At 38.3% G+C, this 17209-nt stretch overlaps 1 protein-coding gene across 1 annotated transcript; it reads right to left on the reverse strand.

The window, feature by feature from the left end:
• LOC121519880 (GTPase IMAP family member 9-like) lies at positions 1–4571 on the reverse strand. The gene is made up of 2 exons (XM_041802978.1): positions 4533–4571; positions 1–929 (listed from the first exon to the last, which is right to left on the reverse strand). The coding sequence occupies exons 1-2, from the start codon at positions 4555–4557 to the stop codon at positions 1–3; spliced, it is 954 nt and encodes a 317-aa protein (XP_041658912.1). The 5' UTR covers positions 4558–4571.
• Between the last annotated feature and the right edge of the window lie 12638 nt (positions 4572–17209).

Raw genomic sequence — 17209 nt, forward strand, 5'->3', positions numbered from 1 at the left:
TCAGGCTAGAATCACACCAATTGCCAAGACAAGTACTGATGCAATAACCTTTGCTATCTGCACAAGTAGCTGAGTGCTGCTCTCTGCCTCTCTCCTTGCATCTATTTCTTGTTTCTCCTCGAGCATTTTTATTTCCTTCTCTAGTTCTCTTTCACAAACTGTAATCCACTCTTTCTCACTCTCCATGTCATCCTTTTCTTTAATCATTGACTGCCAAAATTTTGCCTCTATCTCTCTCCTCAAGTCCTCTTTCTCTCTGCGAAGTTGCTCCTGTTTTGCTTTCAGGATTCTTTGTTTCTCCTCTTCGATCGCCCTCTCGGCCTTCTGGAACATCTCAGTGGTGTAGTGGTTTCCTCTGTTCATCTCTGTTATGTTTCTGATCTTGTTGAGCAGCTCTCTGACCTGAGAACGATCCTCCAGGTTGTTGTCAAAGACGTGGGACTGGCTGTTACATTTGGCCACAAGTGCCTGCAGCTCCTCGCTGTCCTCCAAGAACTTCTCTATAGACCCTCCTCTGAGCAGATCACCATGGGTGAAGAGGACCATGCTGAATTTGTCTGCTTTCTCTCCAAAGATTTTCTGAATCCTCTCCACCGTCTTCTTTTCTTCCTCCGTGTATCTGTCCAGCTTGATAACAATCAAGAAGACATGGGGTCCAGGAGAGGCGTAAGAGATGCACTGGGCGATGTTTGTCATGGTTTTCTCTTCATCTGTATGGGTGTCAAACAGACCTGGAGTGTCGATGACAGCAACCCTCTGTCCATCCACCTCACCACAGGCCTTGGAGCAGCATTTGGTCACTGATGTAGGAGAGAACTTTGATGTAAATTCTCCTTTTCCCAGAATGGTGTTTGCTGTGGCGCTCTTCCCAGCTCCGGTCTTCCCCACCATCACAATCCGGATCTCCTCGTTGTTGTATCGGAACGGTTCTGATAAGATGGCAGAAAATAAGAAAATTAACAGTGTTACAAATTACGGCTTATAACTTGGCAACCTTTGACATTGTAAAAAAGCCAACAGGGACGTGGGGGTTATTTTTAGGAAGAAAGGTCCTTAGAAACTTTTGCAAGACCCACCAACACATTTTGAAAAATTTAAGTTTTGTTGCCTTCTCTGCTCAGTTGCTTTTTGGCTAAGTAGTGTTTATTTTCTCAAGAAGCCCCCACCAGATTTTTTCTTAGGGTTTATTGGGGGTTTTTTGTGCCTTTATTTGATAGAAGACAGTGGATGGAGACGGAAACAGGGACAAGACAGTGGGGAGAGACATGCAGGAAACAGCCGCAGGCTGGATTCGAACCTGAGCGGCCTGCGTACATGAGGTATGCCTTAAACCATCTGCCCCCAACCACCAGAATTTTTTTTCTTAAAACCTGATGTTATGATAAACTTCTATGTTGTGTAACATGCACTAAGAGCAAGAACTAAGAACAAAACTCAAACCACACAGCGTGTTTTGCAATTCAAGGCAGTGAAGACTAAGAAAAAACAAATATAGCAATTCAATTCAGGCAGTGGCTGTACTGACTGTCAGTTGGGTCGTTAAATCAGTCAGGGGTTGGACTTAGCTTCAGGACCAGTGGCTATTATAGACCTGAGAAGATGTCTCGCTCCACCAGCAAACTGCTCTTTTTTTAGTTGAGAAGTGTGGTCAAACTCAGGCAAAACTGCTGCTGTGGCTACATCCGAGCTAACTGCTCCACCAGCAGCCACACTGCTTCACACTCCAACAACTACTAACCCCAGTCCTTTGCTCTTAATTTCATAGAGAATTTGGTCCAGTTCTGATAAAACTGCCTCTACATCATAGCTAATTGCTACACAAAACTAAACCCCGTCTGTAGCTATTGCCTGGTTCTCCTCAAATGACACTGATTGGTCAGAATCGTGTTTGGTTCAGCACAACTGGTGTGGATTTGAGCTTTTCAATATGGATTTGCCTTAAGGCAGACTGGCGGACTGTCTTGAAGAAAATCACAGAAGGATATTGAAATGAATGACCTTCCAACCCCAGATTTTCATATTATTCCTGCATGAACTCATAGTTCTTCTGTGATCTTGGGATTTTGAGTGTTCACGCTGTGTAGTGCTGCTCTAGGAACGATTCCAGTAGGTCATAAAAGAAGACGAAGTTGTGGCCCCTGTAGGTTTTTCTACAGGTCATTCCGCTGTCTTAATGGGAATTAAGAAACAAACCTGCATTTGCTGTGGAAATGCTGCATTATTAAGTATTTATTAGCACAGTCTCAAGTATTAAGGTCTGAGGCATGAACAACATTAGCGGCTACTTCGGGTCTCGTCACAACCAGGGGGCCCCCAAGAGCGAGGGAGTGGATGTTCACAAGCAATCCAGTGGCAAACTATAGTGAGATCAGCCAGGTTATAAATAATTGACATGAGGTGCTGAGAGTGAAAGTCAGGATGAAACAGAGCCCCACGTAGGATTTAATAGATTCAGTTAAAGTTTTATGTCGGGGGATTCATTTAATGCTGTTGTAGGTTGTTTCTGTTCATTAAAATGAATGTAATGTTCTTGAACGCACCACACAACAGTCAAACAGCATCTCTGCAATGCAGCAGAGTTTACAGGCATACTAAACACGAGCTAGAGTTCCGTCAAACTCATGGTTTCTTAAGTGTCTGTTTCCAAATTACTTTCTGCAAAGTTTTTTCTCAGCAGGAAGCTGAGTTGTGTAGGGCCTTAGTGTTTTTGTGCGGACTGGTGCAGTTAGCAGACTCGTCGTCATGCCCACATGTGCACAGACAGCACCTGCAGACTGCAGGGGTAGATTAATATGATCACAGGTAGGACATGTTCTGATGAAATTATCCAGATTAACATAATTACAGAGTAATGTTATGACTTTGTAGATCTGTAGCCCATTATTTTTGTGTTTAATGAATAAAACGATGGCTGCATCAGTGAACTAGTCTATGTTTAATATCTGACTATAGGAGGAGTTTTCATGTTAACGCTGATCATGAAAGAGCTGTAAAGTAAATCCTTATTATAAACTTGTACTCTAATAGGGTTTATGGTTGAAGTAAAAAGCATGTCAAATAAATGAACTACTAGCCTTTTGTATTGTTTGATAGATCTTAATCCTTCCAAAAGTGTGATGTTGTTTCAGAAAGAGGAGGATGTGTTTTAAAAGGGAGGGTGTTGGACATCAGCAGGTTTATTTTGTGTTTTGTGAAAAAAAAAAAAAGAGAAAATTATAACCATTGACAAATTAAAAAAAAAATTTTCTATATTATTTTTCTAGTTTGGGTGCATACTGAGGATCCAAAAGAATGAGAAACAGATGAGGAATATGAGGAAGAAGTCCATCTCCTTCACAAATGTCCACTCCTACAGACTTCAGACTTCCCTCTACAGACAGACTGTCCAGGAAAGAGAAGGGAGACAGGAGCCTTTCTTCCATCTGTGTGCATAAAGGTAAAACCTCTAACATCCCAGCAGAGACAGAGGAGTGGAAGACTTCCAATCACAGTCCAGCTCACAGCTCAATTTACTGCCAGTAGGCCCAGAGTGCATCTAATAGTCACCATTATGTATATAGGGATGATCGTCAGCGGACTAAGAGGATAGTCCATACACAGTGGTCAAATAAATGAGTCTAGTTTAATTGTTTTAAAGCAGTGATTATCAAACTTTTTTTGCACAAGGCACACCATATTCACATCTTGCAAAATAGCCTCTTTTACACGTGTCAAAATATGTCACAGCTGCACGCAATGAGAGCGAGCACCAGCTACAAAATCAGTTTTCAGTTATCTTTTGTAGTATCCTGACAGCCGGTGAGTGACGGAGTGCAATGCAGCTCAAAAACGCAATGTTTATCCCCCTGTTATATTATCATTTTTTTTATTGTGATTGGAGATTGTGATTGTCAGGTCAAACTACTACAGATTTTTGATCATGTAGCTTTAAATTAATGTAAGAAATAAATCAGTGGTGAATATTTTGATTTAATTTTAAAATGTTAAAAACAAAGGAATAGCTAAGTAGAGACAGTTTATAAACACCCTAATAAGTTAAACAGATAAGTTAAAGTTTTCTATTTTATCATAACTTGAGCCATAAAGACATTCAAAAACATTAAACACTGATAGGTTTAGTGAACCGCAAGGGAATTTTTCCTGGGTGCAGAGTTGTAGTAATAATGTGTAGTTAGACAAATTCCTAAGGCAGGCCTAGACTTGCCTCAAGGCACACCAGTGTGCCTCACCACACTGAGAACCACTGGTTTAAAGAATCAACTGAGACAAATCACTTCAGGTTCAACTACAGTAATGTGCGTGACGTTATATGTTGAATTTCTCTCAGTATCTTATAGAAACAGGAAAAGGTATTACAAAAGTCAAGGTCACTGTAATAAGGGAAAAAAACTGAAAGGAGGTAGAAAAAAAGACAGCTGAAGAAGAAATAAAGAAAGAACATAGAAATTAATATTTTGCTATTTAAGGTTAAAACAGTAGAGTTTAAAGCCATCCCCTTTACTACATTAATTAAGTTGTACACATTGACTTACTGAATTTTTCGAGCACAGCTCCCATGTCTGGTTTGAAGAAAGCAGGTGTGCTGTTCCTGTGAGCGTATAAAAGAAAAACAGAAAGTAAAGTCTGTGTGCAACATTTCTTTTTATAGCAAAATTTTCTTCAACAAACCACACCCACAACATATCATCAAGGCCAGATTTTTTTAAAGTCTTTTTTACATGCAGCAAAACTTGAAATGTCTGTCTCACAGAGCTGTTTTCTATTATAGTCAGGCCTCTCAGCAATAATGCATTAATTACAGTGGGACTAATTTACCAATATCTTACAAAGGCTTTTATTCAATTTACACTGGAGAATTTTCTAAGAGAAGCCTCTGTGTACATGAGACGTTCTTAAACTGCTGAACTGTTTACATCTATGCTCTTAAAGAGATATTTCTGTATGTTTTTAAGTTAAGTTGTTCTAGGTACTTGGCATTTTTTTTAATCATTTTTGCTGTGTTCATGCGTATGACATGAATTTTGGAAAGACTGTGTATTTTTATATGATCTTGTTATTACCAGCTCAGCTCCAAAGGTAAGTCTAAAATACTCTGTTTCTAAGCAAGAGTTACACTCAAGCTGTCAAGCACAGAAAATGCCCCATTGAAACCCATTCAAACTGCAGTTTTTTATCTCACATCCATTAAAGCATAATAGATGCATTTTATCATATCTGGGCGTCAATCTGGGCTTTTGTCTTGGAATTCCTCATTTTTACTGCTCTCCACCAGATAGTGTAATTTTGACCATATTTGGCATATAGAGAAAAAAACATGCTAAAGATGCAAAAAATAATAATGCATAAAAATCAGCTGCTAATCATTGACAAATCCCAGGTTATAATTATAAAACACAAAAAAAAAATAAAGATGATGATAGTGACATACACAACCATTTTTAGAAACCAGCTGACCGTAACACCATTCTGAGAGCAGACAGTTCTCACCCTCTCTGGCTGGTTGATAATATACCTTTTGGTCAGTTTCAGAGAGTTAAACGAATCTGTGATTCAGCAGATGACTTTGAGGAAAAATGCCCAAGATCTGAGTCACAGATTTAAAGGGATACTTCAACATTTTGGCAAATTCACCCATTGCCATAATTCCCATAGTCTTAGCAATAGATTGGTTTCCTTTAGTTGTTGGTGCAAGCTGTTTCTAGATCTGGGGGGACCGTTAAACCAGCTGCACCGCGAACACTATGTTAGCAGACTGTATTAATGCTTTCCCTCATCAGACCCATCAACTACACAATCCAACAACTCCAAAACGCTCTTGTGGACAGGTTTTGACCTGCACATTCACCACGCTATGAAATAATCATGGAACATAACAAGATGCTAAATGCAAAGCTGGAAAGCTACACTCCAGACATGGCTGCTGCGCTGTGTCACTCCGCCCAGTGGTTCACTCGAGAAATAGTTCCGAGTATTTGCTTCATGTGTTGTAATGTTACATAATTATACGTTATTATTTCATAGCGTGGTGAATGTGCAGGTCACAACTTGTCCACGAGAGCGTTTTGGAGTTGTTGGATTGTGTATTTGATGAGTCTGATGAGGGAAAGCAAAACTTCCGTCTACTAACATAGCGTTAGCGGTGCAGCTGGTTTAACGGTTCCCCCAGATCTAGAAACAGCTTGCACCAACAACTAAAGGAAACGGACCTATTACTAAGACTATAGGAATTATGGCACTGGGCGAATTTGCCAAAATGTTGAAGTATCCCTTTAAGGTAAAAATGGACCAAAAACAATGCTGGCTCAATTGCAGGCTGTACAGAAATGTTTTCAGCCTCTGTGTTTGGAACTATTTTTGCTACGTTGCTGGTAGCTGTAGCTTGAATTGCAAAATGGTGCCATACACTGTGGCTTTCTGGGTGAAAAATAAATTGCTTAAGATTTTTGGATATAGCACAGCCAGCACTGGGTATTTTTTCTTTTTTAACTTAAAACTCCAGAACAACTGTACCTGTCTGCTACACTGTTTAGCTTAATTTTTCTTGCTGGTGCAACCAGGGAGTCCTTCTTAAACCCCAAGACAGTAGTTCTCAAACTGGGGTCCCCTTGGGGTTTGCGAGCCACAGCTTGGGGTCCGCAAAATTACTTAAAATAAGTTATCAAAGTAATGCCCTGTCATTGGAACTTAAATAAATACATATGGGGGCCACAGCACCATAAACCAACCATACTAAACCAATGACCCCCACATAAGTCAGCTTTGGGCCAATAAAAACTCAGATGATTGTGACGTTTCATGTAAATCTATCAGTTGTCACCCATCAATCACTTTGCTCAGTCACTTTGGTGTGCAGGTCCAGCTAGCAACAATGGATAAATATTTAAGTGCGTCCACTGCTTCAAGTGATGCTAGGCTCAAAACCAGCTTAACTGAGAAACTATGATGACAGCTATCTCAGGTTTGGTTTTATTGAAGACTGCAACAGAAGACCAAAATGTGTTGTGTGTCTTCATGCTAAGCCAAGCTAAAGAAAATACAGATGGTGAACCTGACCACAACCTCAGAAAATGCATAGAGAGCTTCTTATTTGGCTGCTTGTTGATCGCAAAAAATAAGAAGCCACACTCAACAGGACAGGAGCTTGTATTGAGCTTGAAGAGTTTAAAGGTGCAGTGTGTAAAACTGAATATCAACATCTAGAAGTGGGCTCTAGATTGCATTTCTCAGCTGGAAACTGTGGCAACCAGTTGAATTTAATGTGTATCTGTAACCATGTGTAACTATGTTACCATAGAAACATGTAAAAATCCAAGATGGCGGCATCCATGGAGGGGACCCTCCCTATGTATGAATGAAAGGTTTATTCTGAGTAGTTTTATTTAAAATAGCTATTTTTGAATTTAGATGACTAAACACTGATTTAGATAGACCGTCTTAGAAATGTTTTGCTTTCTTTTACCAAGTTTGTTCAGCTAAATGCTACTAGGCTAAATATTACACACTGCACCTTTAAAGAATAGCATCTAGGAGTACAAATGTCAGTTAACAGATGTTTAAGTTGTGTGAGGGTTATGTGGGGGTCTTTGGAAAATGTTCTGCCTTGTGAGGGGTCCCTAGCCTCCAAAAGATTGAGAATCCCTGCCCTAAGAGATCCTAGGGAAATTTTGTGCCATTCAGTTTTTTTTAATTTTCCAGCCATTTTGGCTGTGTTGAATGAATATAGCTCAAATTCACTCGAGGACATTCATTCCAGTTTCTTAAATAAGCCTAAATTGGCTAAGTTACACTAAAACAGACACATTTGTTCCTAATGACAAAAAATGTCCCATTGAAAACCACTGCAAATGCCATTTTGATTTTATCTTTACATAAACTAATGCATTCATTTATGTTAAGATTTTATTTTGGACCACTGGCTTACAGTTTTTAATTTCTAGATTTGCCCACCAGATGCTGCAACTGTTTTTTCCATTCAAAGGATGCTGCAAAATTTCCCACTTTTTACTGTTTTCTGCAACACTGCCTTGTTACTGATATGATAAGTGTGTGTCGCTTTTGATGCTGGACAAGGGTGAATGTATGTATTTTATTTGATTTTTGGTGATTTTGTTCTCTTTATATGGGTAAGCTTTTACACAACAGTGGAGTTGTGTAAACATGCTGGCCTTTAACGGGTTATGATTCCCAAAATATGATTAGTATCTGATATGTGCAGTGTATTTCAGGCTGAAGTAGTTTTAAAGATTGACTCATTTGAAATGGAAAAAAAAGAAGGGGAGAGAAGAAGAGACAAGGTATCTGTAATGTTTTAAAATCAAAATAAACCAGAAAGTAATCACAATACTGTAAAATACTTATTCTAAAGTGAAAGTAGTACTGCTTCAAATGAGACCAAACAAAGAAGATCTCATTCTATTTTAAGAACCAGAAGGGGATATTATTATCAAAAAACATCAGGCTATAATTTGGCTTTTAACATAAAGAGTGACCTCTGAATTATCTTAACTTTCCTCACAGTTTCCTGGTAAACTTGATTAGATATGTTTTAATGCAGGTTCATCTGACTGCACCTGTGAGAAAAGGATTTACTGTAACAAAAGTACCATGACTTTGGTTTTGGAACCTCTCTTTATAAACAAGTGGGCTTTATTTGCATACATTAACTGCACATGCTTCTCTTTTATCTTTACTTGCACGAGTGTATTAAAACTGAAAGAGCAGCAGTCCCTCATCTGGACCCAAAAGATCCAGAGCAAATGTCTTGAAATGAGTATCATAACACATTTATTTCCAGAATCAAGTTGAGAATATTACAGAGATTTGCAAAGATTAAAAAATGCTCTCCAGGTTAACCTCTGACATTGTTTCAGAATCCCTCACTGAGGACTGGTTAAAAATATTAACCTTTGCAATTGCAGTGTTGTAGTTCATTCAGCACTGAATCGGTTAAATTCTATTGTGTCATCTGGATTTGGTTCAAGTCTCACTTTGACAGTTATCATCAGTCACTTTGTTGTTTGACTTTTCCCTGAGTGATTATAACATGATCATATGATTTTAATGAAACTAAACCTGACTCATACCCTCGTGTGTCCCATTTTATTTTTTAATTACATGCACATCTTGAAAATCCAGTCCTGCTAAAACCCTGCTAATCCCTCCCGTCTGTGTTTACGAGAAATGCCACCACTTCTTTTAACCTGTTGAAACAAATCCGCAATATTCAGAATTTTCTTTTCAGATTGTGTGAATTTCAAATGCTTTGCCCTCTCTTGTATGAGAGTCCCAGGGTCGTGGTGTTGAAAATGATCGTTTCCAACTCAATGCATCACAATGTAGACATGGACAATTCTGCATTGATGCAGATGCAGCTTATAATTGATGCAGACGGGAGCTTGTGTATTTTCTAGGGTTGCCCCGATCAGCACTTTTGGCCTCCGATCCAATTTTTTAATATTAAATATCTGCCCATACCGAGTCCCGATCCGATACTAATGATTACTTAGATTAGAGTTTTGATTGCTTTAAAACAAAGTGTAGGTTCTAGTTTAGGAACATTCTCAATGGCCTGCTTTACATGCTCTGCTGTGTGAGACCCACTAAACTGACATGCATGTAATACTGCATGCTTTAACCAGAGCCATTTCTTGCTATAAGCAGACTACACAAATACATAGGGCCCCACAAGTCAGTAGAGGGCCCCAAAGCTGAATGTTCAGCCTCCTCTGAGAAGAATTACATTACCTGTCTTTAACCCTTATATCAGTGAAATCCATCCTGCAGCTCTCAAGCCGCATGTGGCTCTTTAGTGTCCAGTTGTGGCTCTTTTAAGGCTCCCTTGAAAAAAAATCTCCTAACAACCTTAAGGTAAACACTGTCATGAGTGAAGACTAATTATAGGTCACATCAATAATTCTGTTACCCACGCAAAAAAGACAGGCTTTCACTACCAAATATAAACTTTAAAATTTTTTTAAATTCCATTTATTATTACCGTTGGGTGCGCTCGATGGTGGAGCGACGGAGAAGCGTGCATAAGAGAAGAGAGGAGAGGAAGCCCATCGATGTTGCGTCCCTTCAGTGAGTTCGTTCATTAAGCTGTGCTGTCTAGTGTTCAAATAGAAGCTTCTGATGCCCTCGTTTCACTTTTTTCCTCCAGTAACTTCCTGCCGATGATCTCACACCCATATCTTATAATGATTATGCCGATGCGCGTCCTCATCAACGAGCGTAACACACATGGATCACATGTGGAGATAACATTATATCAAGTGAAAGTTTTCCAAACATGGGTGTTTTATTTGATTTTTAATGTACTACTGATAAATACTGTCAAAAGAGCAGGAATATGGAACCAAAGCTACAGAATGAAGCAGGGATGAACGATGTGTCTGGAGAGCTGCAGGTGTGAGGCAGGGCTGGTTTTAGTCATTTGGGACCCAGGGCAAAGACCAATATGAGGACCCTCCCCCTTTAACTAAAGGATTCATAATGAGTGGAAAAAATAGAAAGCATCTCTTTTATGTTAATAAAGCCACCGAACTACAGTAAATGCCCCAGTGTGACACACAAATACCCAAATAGCCAACCATCATTCATCAGCTCTTTGAAAAACATCTCAGAGCTCAAATTCAGCACATTCTAATATCTTAAAAAATCTTTAGGCCAGGTGGAACTCATATAATGCTGGTGTCGGCCAAAAGACTTCCAAATCACCTCTTTTCAGGGAATAAAACACACATCTTTTGACATGTTTTATTGCTTTAAAATTGTTTAAACCCACTGACAGATGTAAAGAGTGACCAATAGCACTGATTTATAAAAACAAATTAAAATCATGAAAAATTGAGATACAAAGTTTTGGTCCGACGTCAGCAAAAATATATGGTCATTATCAGTGACATATGGTTTCCTCTGACACTATATGACATTTTGATGGAGCCTATTGCACCCCACTTAACCTCAAAATTACCCACCAATTCATTGTTTCATTTCATTTCAACTATGGATTAACTGGCCTATAATCTACCTTACATCCCCAGTTTGGACTGTGGCTCTCACTAAAGCAGTGGTTCTCAAATGGTGTGGCAAGGCACACTAGTGTGTCTTGAGACAAGTCTAGGTGTGCCTTGGGAACCTGGTTGGACCCCTGAAAAAACCCAGAGAATGGACATTCCCCAGTTGTGATTTATTGATGAGTATGTGTGTTGGATCAGTAGCATTGGTGTTAGCACCCTGGCTAACAGTTACCTCATTTGGCAAGCTATTATTGAGTTGAAATTGGAGTTAAAATGATCATTATTCATGCTACTTTTAACAGAGTTAACCAATGTTTCTACCCATTTTGCCGCTAATTTTGTCAACTTAAACCATTTTTGCTGCTTTTTTGCTGCTTTTTACAACTTTTTTAAAAATACTTTTGACCCATTTTTTGCTACTTTTTTTAGAATTTTTTGCAACATTGAACCCATTTTTGCTACCTTTTTGACAGTTTTTGCCCACTTTTGCTATCATTTGGACATTTTTTGCCAATTTTTTTCATCACTTTTTACCATGTTTTAGCTACTTTAAACCCTTTTTGCCACTTTTCTGCCACTTGTAACCGATTTTGACATGTTTTTGACACTTTAAACCCATTTTTGCCACCTTCTTGCTAATTTTCACTCACTTTGCCTTTGTCTGGCCACTTTTTTGCCTAATTTTGCCCATTTTTTAATCACTTTTAAACCATTTTAACCACCTTTTACAACATTTAACCCTTTTGGCCACTTGTAACCCATTTCTGTCACCTTTTTGACACTTTCAACATGTTTTGCCACTTTTAACCAATTCTTTGGCCCGTTATGCACAATTGTTAACCATTTTTTACTTTGTTTTGCCACTTTTTACCCAATTTTGCCATGTTTGATCATCATTTTAACTCTTTGGTTGAGTAAGGCTGAGTACCAGCCTTTTATGCTTAAAAAATAAATGTAGGACATAAAAATTAAATAAGCTGCAGTGATAAGCTGCATTGTTGTTTTGCAGATGTCTGCTGTCATCGTACAGTGGAAGTTTTTTCTCAGATTTGCCACTTAGGATTAGTTATAATCAATTAATAAAGTTTTGTGTGTAATTTATAGGCTTCTGCTTTATGAATTGATAATTTGATGATTTTGGATTATTGTGACAGTACATTGTTGCTCTGAGTGAATTACTGCCAACTGTGAGTAAGCTGCAGTCTCCATTGGCACATTTTGTACCTCCGCCACAGAGGTTATGTGATGGGGATGGTTTGTTTGTTTGTTTGTTTGTTTGTTAGCAACATAACTCAAAAACTTAAGGGCGGATTTTGATGAAATTTTCAGGAAATGTCAGAAATGGCATCAGGAAGAGCTGATTAGATTTTGGGAGTGACCCGGATCACCGCCTGGATCCAGGAATTTTCTATAGGATTCTGTACTATTGGGAGCTAGGGCTAATGGCAGAGGTCTGCACCCTCCCAGTGCTTTTCTAGTTTTTAGTTATTTTGTTTATTTTACCTACAATAGTAATCATGACAAGACTGTGTAATCAACATTATAGATTTATGATCTAAAAAGTAAGGGACCTAATAGAGAACCTAGGGGAACCTCCTTTTTGATACTTTACATTTGGGTTAAATGAAATATTGGATCTGGCCTTTGGAAACTGAATATTGAGCAACAAAGTTGGACAAAAATAAACAGTTGTGTATTTTGAGCTCACACAGAGAATATTTCATTTATCTTTCCTGTTAAATTTTAGTTTTGATCTCTAGGTCATACTCTCATGTCCTCTTTTGATCTCAAACAAACAAAACTACACACCATGTATACAACATTTTATTGAGGCAAGACAAAAAAAAAATATATGAAGGCACAAATGATTAATGCAGTTTTTTTCAGGACAACCAACAAATATTTCAACAAAGTTAAAGGCTGTGGAAATAAAACAGCTCACAAGCCACCATGATACAACTGACAGGAAACAATGAAAAATTACATACAATATTTACTGTTAGAATATTTCAGCAACATTTATGAGTTAAATTATGTTAAAATATACCTGAGTGTTTTGACATAACTTTGCATGAACCTGTACTTTTTATTTTTACAAACTCAAAGCCCCTTTATATTATTTGTAGGTAATGTGTTAAAAGCTTACCCATATATTGGTGTTCTGTTATAAAGACTATGTAAAGGGAATTTCAATGGCTATGGCTGAGTCTGCTGTAAGGATGCTTTCACCTGTTGGTTCAGCTGAAATGGACTCAAGTCTGTTTGCTGAGTTGGTTCAGTTCATTTATGCTGATTCTGGAAGCTGTCAGATGAACTCTGGTGCCAAACAACTGAACCAAGACCGCTTAAGAAGGTGGGTCAGTGTCCGTTTTTAGTTTGACTCTGGTGTGCCTCATTAGTAGTTACTATTATTTTATTTATTCAAGATTAATTTTTGAGTCAGAATTATTGGTATTAATCTCAGTTTTGGGTACCACAGTTGCACACCTGTATACTTTGTGTATGCACTAAATGTTCAAAATCAAATATATTTCACAGCAGGATTTTAACTTTTTTTTTTTTTTAAAGTAACACAGGTAAAAGAATAACCATGTCTCCAGAACAACAAATAACCTACATTTAATACACACACCATTATCGGTAAAGGAGGACAGAGAAGAGCAGAACTTCTGCCTCACCGAGCAGGGAAGGCAGACGCAGAGATGCTGAGGCTAAGCTAGGCTAAATTATTGTAAAAGAGGAAAGGGAGGCTCAGATAAAAGCAGCTACACCACAAGAGTGCTAGTTGTAAACTGTACGTAGACCTGAACACACAACAGCTACTGTATCTACAGTAGTGATAAGAGGTCAAAAAAATCTAACTGTAGCCTGATCTATGCTCAGAAAAAAAACAACAATAGTGCAAGTGCACAAACAAGAAGTGATGCAATACACTCACTGTAGCCATATTGGTGGAGGGGGATGTGAGGGGGAGCAAAGTGAGGCAAAAAACAGCACTTTCATTCTGGATTTTATAGAAAATCTATACATATTAATGAACTTTTCACAGTTCCAGCTGCAAACCAGTACATCGAAGAAGTCCTCTGAAAGGTATTCATGACAACTGGAGCAACAGGGAGGTTTGCAAATCGAGACGTACACGTACATACATATAGTCATGGACGAAAGTATTGGCACCCCTGGAATTTTTCCAGAAAATACACCATTTCTCCCAGAAATTGTTGCAATTACAAATGTTTTTGGTATACACATTTATTTCCTTTATGTGCATTAGAACAACACAAAAAAAAACAGAAGAAAAAGCCAAAATTTACATAATTTTACACAAACCTCAAAAATAGGCTGGACAAAAAAAAACATATAAAGATAATGAGTTTTTGTTTTAAACAGCAGCTGTTGTGTTTGTTGTAAAAATCAAAGGTACAAGCTTTAGTAACAGTGGAGTGTTGTTTTTTCTACCTCTGTTAATGCTAGCATCTACATCCTCCTAGGACCCACACATATGACGACACTGCATGTCTGCTTTCCTACAACAGTGTAATAAATTCTACTATTAGAATTTTTCAGATTTTTGTCCAGAATATCCACTTAAGTGTAAGTCATTTGCTTGAAATATGGAAATACATTGCTATTTGGATATTTTTGGGAATTTGCTTGGAAATTAGCAAGTATTTCAATAGAAATTAACAAGTATTTCAATGGAAATTAAGGAGATATGTTGGCAAATATTGAAGAGTATTATTGGAAGAATTTGGGTACATTTTCTTGAATTTTTGGGACATTTTCAAGAATAAATTTGTAAATTTATTCTAAACTTTTAGGAATCAAATTGGTAATTTTGAGGTAGCTGTTTTTTGAATATTTTAGGAATTTTCATAGAAAATTCAGGGAATTTATTCAGATATTTGGATGTTTCTGTCATTTTCACAGAATTTTGGAGAATGCATTGGGATTTTTTTTTTTTCAGAATTTGGTATGAAATTTTAGGGTGAATGTTCTGTTCTTTCAGTAATTTGCTTGAAAAATGTCATGAATTTGCATAGAATGTGGGATTTTTTTATTTGACTTTATAAACTTTATGATAAAGTTTTAATGCAAGATTTGATGATTATTTAAAGAAATTTTGGGGTACTTTTTCGATAATTTTTTGATTTGTTTCTGGAGAGGAAATTCTTCCAAGAAATTCCAGTTAAAAAAACACCCTCATGTTTTGACATATCAGACCCTCCTTATCCCAAATAATTAGGAAAAACTCAAAATGCTTTCCAAACAAAAGCTCAGGTCTCTGGAGGATATGAGATGTATTGCAAAGGTCGTGAAAATTTAGCAGAATGTTCTTGAACATCACTCTCAAGTATTAAAAGGTCAATATGTAACAGTTTGGAGAAATAGCGGTTAATAAACCTACACTTTCTGCTCACTTTGCCTTTCACTGTTACTTTACTCAGACTGGTTGTTCTTCTGTCTTTTTTCAGTCTGTTCACCCAGGATACCGTTGGGTTTGTACATTGTGTAGCCTTAAGCCTGGTTTATGCCTCTGCATCAAGTCTACGCTGTAGCAGCCAACACCAATGTGAGCACTAATACTGGTGAGTTCATGTCACTGCTCGGCCCAAACACGACTCGACAGTGTGATTTTTACGCCAGTTTCCGGTCCTGTCGCCACATTTCCTGCTTGTTTGTGTAAACCCTGGCAACTGAAATGAAGTGTTTTATGATGGAGGTGGGGCTGATAATTATTAAGCAGTAGTTGATAATACTGCAGGTATGACAAAACAGAAGAGGGGAAGATGGAGGGCACAGCTGCTGACTTAGCCGAGGATGAGGAAGAGGAAATTATTTTGGACTTACTAGGTCACTGAGAGAGGTGGATGAGGAATTGCACGTATATATTTTTGGATGTTTGCGAGTAGATAGGACAAGTTGTATGGCCGTCTGCAGCCATTTGTCTCCCAGCAGAAAACACAACATTACTGCAGAAGTCTGGAAGTCACCAGTGGTTCTCCATCTTTTTTTCCCTTTGAGCACCACTCCTATTTAAAAAAGTATCATGGTATTAACTATAATGTTCTAATCTAATTTGACCAATTTTGGATGAGACAGAGCCTTTCATGCTGCTGAAACATCTGACACCCTCCAAAGGGGGTCCAAAATCCTAGGTTGGGAACCAAGGGTGTTGGCTAGCATAGCGTAGCTTTAACACAGAAGAATAAATCGGGCTTTACAGAGGAGCAGCGGGTTATTTAGGGATCGCCGATGGTTGACCAGCTGTTGGAAAAAATGCCAGGGCAGAACTTCGCTGAGTCTAGCCCTGGCAATAAGTAAGTCGGAGTAAAGGAAAATGGGAAAAAACAAACCTGAGAAAATTATTCCCCCTTACCCTTGGTCGTTATCACAGTGATGTGAAGTAATCTTGGTTATTTTTCAGCCCTGTGTCCATGTAAAGATAATCTGATATGGATCAGTTAACAATCTTAACGTCAAAGGTCCGAGTGCATCGGTCCGTGGAGCCCTGGATCGGTAAAAATGGGGCATGAATTGGTCTTTGGACAGGTTTTAATGTTGGAGATCGGTTCACTGAGGCTCAGAAGCTTTTTTTCATAGTCTGTTCCGCCATGCTTTGGCTCAATGTCTTTGATCTCATGCGACCCCTGTTGACCTTTTACCTTTACATTAGAGTTCTGTTTGATGTAGGTGCTCGATGGTCACCGGTCATCACCAAAACATCTTTTACAGTTCTGCCCCTCAGAAATCAAGGGTGAATCCCATTTCTACCCCTTAACCCTTCCCCTTAGCCCTACCCCTTTGTGTACCCCTTCCTCTTGTAACAGAGTGATAAGGGAAGGGGTGAAAACCTTCCCTTGAGAAACGAGACGCCACTTGATTGCAGTTCATCATCACACACTGCTGATAAACAGCTGCGTCATCAGAGGTGACTATAAAGCTTCAACAATCTCATTCATACTGCATTGATCTTCTCCACTTAATTATTCAATTAATAACCCTCGTTTACACCTGTAGATACCAAAGCTACAATAAACTTAAATCCTCAGTGGCTAAAGATTGAATATGAGAAAACACAACTGTTATGTTTTCTATAATCATTATGCTGAAAATATTTTTCATTTATCCTTCGTAGTCTGTTGTACCATTTCACGATTGAATGCAGCACATGGAGGGGAAATTCATCG

The sequence above is a fragment of the Cheilinus undulatus genome, linkage group 13, assembly GCF_018320785.1.
Source record: "Cheilinus undulatus linkage group 13, ASM1832078v1, whole genome shotgun sequence".
In the NCBI taxonomy this organism is placed as follows: domain Eukaryota; kingdom Metazoa; phylum Chordata; class Actinopteri; order Labriformes; family Labridae; genus Cheilinus; species Cheilinus undulatus.

Coding starts and splice junctions, on each gene's coding strand:
- LOC121519880 (XM_041802978.1), bottom strand. CDS start 4,557: ATGGGAGCTGTGCTCGAAAAATTCA. Junction 930..4,532: donor AGCTGTGCTCGAAAAATTCA/GTAAGTCAATGT, acceptor CCATCTTATCAG/AACCGTTCCGATACAACAAC.